The sequence below is a fragment of the Acyrthosiphon pisum genome, chromosome A1 (assembly GCF_005508785.2).
Source record: "Acyrthosiphon pisum isolate AL4f chromosome A1, pea_aphid_22Mar2018_4r6ur, whole genome shotgun sequence".
Lineage (NCBI taxonomy): Eukaryota > Metazoa > Arthropoda > Insecta > Hemiptera > Aphididae > Acyrthosiphon > Acyrthosiphon pisum.
This window is the reverse complement of record NC_042494.1, coordinates 58,436,034-58,439,839: the sequence shown is the minus strand read 5'-3', so window position 1 is coordinate 58,439,839 and position 3,806 is coordinate 58,436,034. Positions and strand designations below refer to the sequence as shown.

Below are 3,806 nucleotides of genomic sequence, written 5' to 3'. Positions count from 1 at the left end.
GATCTGAACGTCAGAATATATACAGCTAGGTAGCCAGTATGTATTATTATGATAATTCATTTAGGTGTAAAATAAAATGTATTACGTCGATAATGTTGTTCGCGTAATTTTCTGCTCTGGTCCAACTTCCCAATTGCACTTTGACGAAATCCCACGGTTTGTCACCTGAATAATGAAAATTGATTTAATAAAATTACCAAACCCGTTCTCATCACTTTAAGGTAGGTATCTGGTATATGACTGTATATTAAATATTATTCAAATGTAATCATAAAATTTCCGATTAGCGTTTATAAATAAATAATAAATAATATTACAAATGAAATCTCAGCCTGAAGACTGAGATGGGCCGGGAATGCATGGGTGGAACAAGGATCAATAGCAAGGAACGTAATCGAAAACGACTTTTGGCAGGACCTCCCTTAAGATGGTAGGATTGTGTTGCTAAAGATGTAGGAAGGATAGAAGCTGGAATACAATAGAGGATAGCTGCGGATAATAGAGATATATGGAGGAATATATACTTAGAAGGCTGGTCTTAAAGGCCGTTATCCCCAGTAAAAAGAAAGATCCAATATTAACACACCTTGCGACGCTTCAGTGTTCATTATGATCTTGTCACCAAAGTTTTTGTGCACTTCATTCAAAACTTTAACAGGAACGATAAAGTCTAAGTACCAGTGCACGGCTATTCCATCGATGTACTTTGCGCATTGTTCGTCGCTCATGAGCTGTAGAAAAAAAAATTTTGCGACATTTTATTAAGTTACATATATAAATAATATACATTGTTGGCCAACATCGTTTTACCTATGCAACATCTTACTAGGTGTAGAAAACCCAAAAGCTATAATATTGTTTTAAATAAAATAATATAGAATAAATAAATTATACATACAGTATAATTTATTTGTAGTAATGTAGGTATTAATACGGAATATAAAGTAAGCCTAAATAACAGGAAACGTAGGCCAAAGGCGAAAACAACAAGTTGTTTTGCTAGTCACACATTAATGAAATTCAGCAATATTAGGGATGATTAATACCCACAGCTATAATATGATATTAATCATGTAGATATTATACATTTAGTATAATTTATAATAGGTAATGTAGGCATATAACGGGAAGTGTAGATCAGAGGTGAAAACAACAAGTTGTTTTACCTAGTTCCACAATAATGCAATTCGACATTACTAGGGAAGTAATATTAGAATATAGCTATCACGCCACTAGTACGTCATTGTCAGAACCCACATAAATACGGGTAGAGCGCCTACCATTACTTAGAAGATAGTCAGCCCTCGTCAGTGGCGTATTTAGGGGCAGGCTATGAGGCTAGAGCCTAGGGCGGCTTTTTGGGGGAGGCGGCTTTTTGAGGGAGGCGGCTTTTTGGGGGAGGCGGCTTATTTTTATAATCAAGAGATGGGGAGATAGGTAGGTACTTGGAAAAATTATTCCACATATATTCAATCTTTATTTTATGAATATTGATTTTGTTTACAAAATATATTTGTAAGATACTAAGATATCAATAACATTATATTATAGCACCTAATTAATTGAAATTAACATATGAAAATTAAAAACTAAATGCAAATAAAAATAAAAGTATACCAAATAGTATTCTCTAATTATTGATGTCTTTTCTATATTAGCGCTGTAGCAGCGTACAAAAAAGACCTTTATTCATAATATCTATATTAAATATTATGAAAATACAAATAAAAATGAAATTGTATAGACATTATAAGCATACTAGGGTTTGGTGTTTCATTTTTTTTCTGTCCTTTATTATTTGTGGAAGGTATTACCGTTTTTGATGAAGTTATAACATTAACATGTTCAGAATTATCTGGTAAAGTATTTGACACATCATTGACATTTTTTTTTTTTTTGTAAATTTAGTTTCGAAGTCTTGAAAGTATAATACTGCATAATCAATATGAAAAGGACTAAACTAAGTGGTGCTCAGTACAAACGATTATCAAAAGAAAAAAATGAAATACAACAAAAAGTATTAAGTCAAACAAAAAAATTGGATTCGTTTTTTACTTCTAATGAAAATTGTTCAAATATATCCGAATTAAAAACTGACTGTTCTGTGAATGACTCTGGTGAAATTCCTTTTGCAAATTTGAACACTCCTGAACAGACTAGTAATATTATAAATGACATCATAAATGACATTATAAATGAATTAGAGTATTCAAAATATTCTGAACAAATTATCGATAATATAAGTAATACTGGTAATAGTACTTCTAAAAATTTAAACATTGTTTTTGACGAATCAGTTGATAGAGTAGATGGCCAAGTGTATGACACCACCAGTAGTAGTTTTGAAAATTCAAATATTGTTGAAAAAATAGTTGATAGTGTGAATATTGATAAATGTATTTCTGTAAGCAATGATGCGTTTGAATCAAATCATAAGAATAACAATATATTTTTCGATAAAGACCCTGCGTTATGGATATGTAATGAAATGACTCGTGATCACTTTGTCGTACACGGTTTTCATCAGAATAAAGATGTTGATTTATCCAAATCCAAAAGACAATATTCTGATCAAATAAGGTACTTAAACAAGCGTGTTTTTGTAAAAGTACTCAAAAATGGAGAAACGTGTGATAGGACATGGCTAGTATATTCTGAAAGTTTAGGGAAAGTTTTTTGTGGTCCTTGTTTGTTATTTAATCATGGAAATAAAAATTTACTAGCGTCAACAGGATATGATGACTGGAAAAATGCAAATGTACGCCTTAACCAACACGAAAATTCAAATATTCATAAACAAAGTATTTTAATAATGAATGATAGAAGACATATTAGTTGCCGTGTAGATAAACAAATAATTGAGTCCCAAATAAATGAAGAAATTAATTATTGGCGTAATATTTTACATAGAATAGTGGCTATTATTCAGTCATTGTCTTCTCGTGGTTTATCATTTCGAGGACATGATCAAAATATAGGGTCAATTCACAATGGTAATTTTTTAATGGTCGTTGAAGTTTTGGCAAAATTTGATCCATTTATGTCTCAACACATTGCAAAATATGGTAACAAAGGTAGTGGATCAACTTCATATTTATCTTCTACTATTTATGAGGAACTTATACAACTTATGGCTAATAAAGTAACTTCTAAAATTATAGACGAAATAAAAAAAAACAAATATTTTTCCATAGTGTTAGATTCGACTCCTGATTTTTCTCACTCTGATCAGTTATCTATTATCTTACGCTACGTTCATCAAGGTATCCCAGTTGAACACTTTTTGACTTTTATTTCTGGATGCAGTCATAAATCTCAACAGCTTTGTGAAGTTGCTTGTAACACTTTAAAAAATTTTAACATCCCCATTGAAGATTGTCGGGGTCAGTCGTACGACAATGCCAGCAACATGTCAGGACAATATACAGTGTTGTGTATTGTTAATATGAATAATAACATTAACGTATATTATAGTCTTTTATTATGAAAAGTATAAATCGAACTGACGTACATATAAAATTGTCTACTTGCTAATGACCGATGGACAATCCCCACCGATCGTAATATGATACTTATGATTATTATTGTTAATATAAACGTTTAGTATATAATGTAAATGCTGAATATGCAACATCTCTTTCCTTTAAAAAAAAATATTAAGTATTTTGTATAGTGCTTATAATTACTATGTTAGTATTTATTTTTTTTACATACGAGTATTTATTATATAATATGATAACTGATATAATTAATAGTTAATTATTGCCCTAAGCATAATCACTTGGAGAATATCTCTGAGGCGGTTT

General features: G+C 30.6%; 1 protein-coding gene across 2 annotated transcripts in view; it reads right to left on the bottom strand.

The window, feature by feature from the left end:
* The window catches only part of LOC100167276 (lysosomal acid glucosylceramidase), a 33,652-nt gene that overhangs the window by 8,884 nt on the left and 20,962 nt on the right, over positions 1–3,806 (bottom strand). For both annotated transcript variants that reach the window (XM_029487315.1, XM_029487314.1), the window contains 2 exons: positions 587–731; positions 86–165 (listed from right to left, as the gene is read on the bottom strand). In XM_029487315.1, coding sequence (XP_029343175.1) covers positions 86–165; positions 587–731 — 225 coding nt within the window. The remainder of the gene's footprint in view (positions 1–85; positions 166–586; positions 732–3,806) is intronic.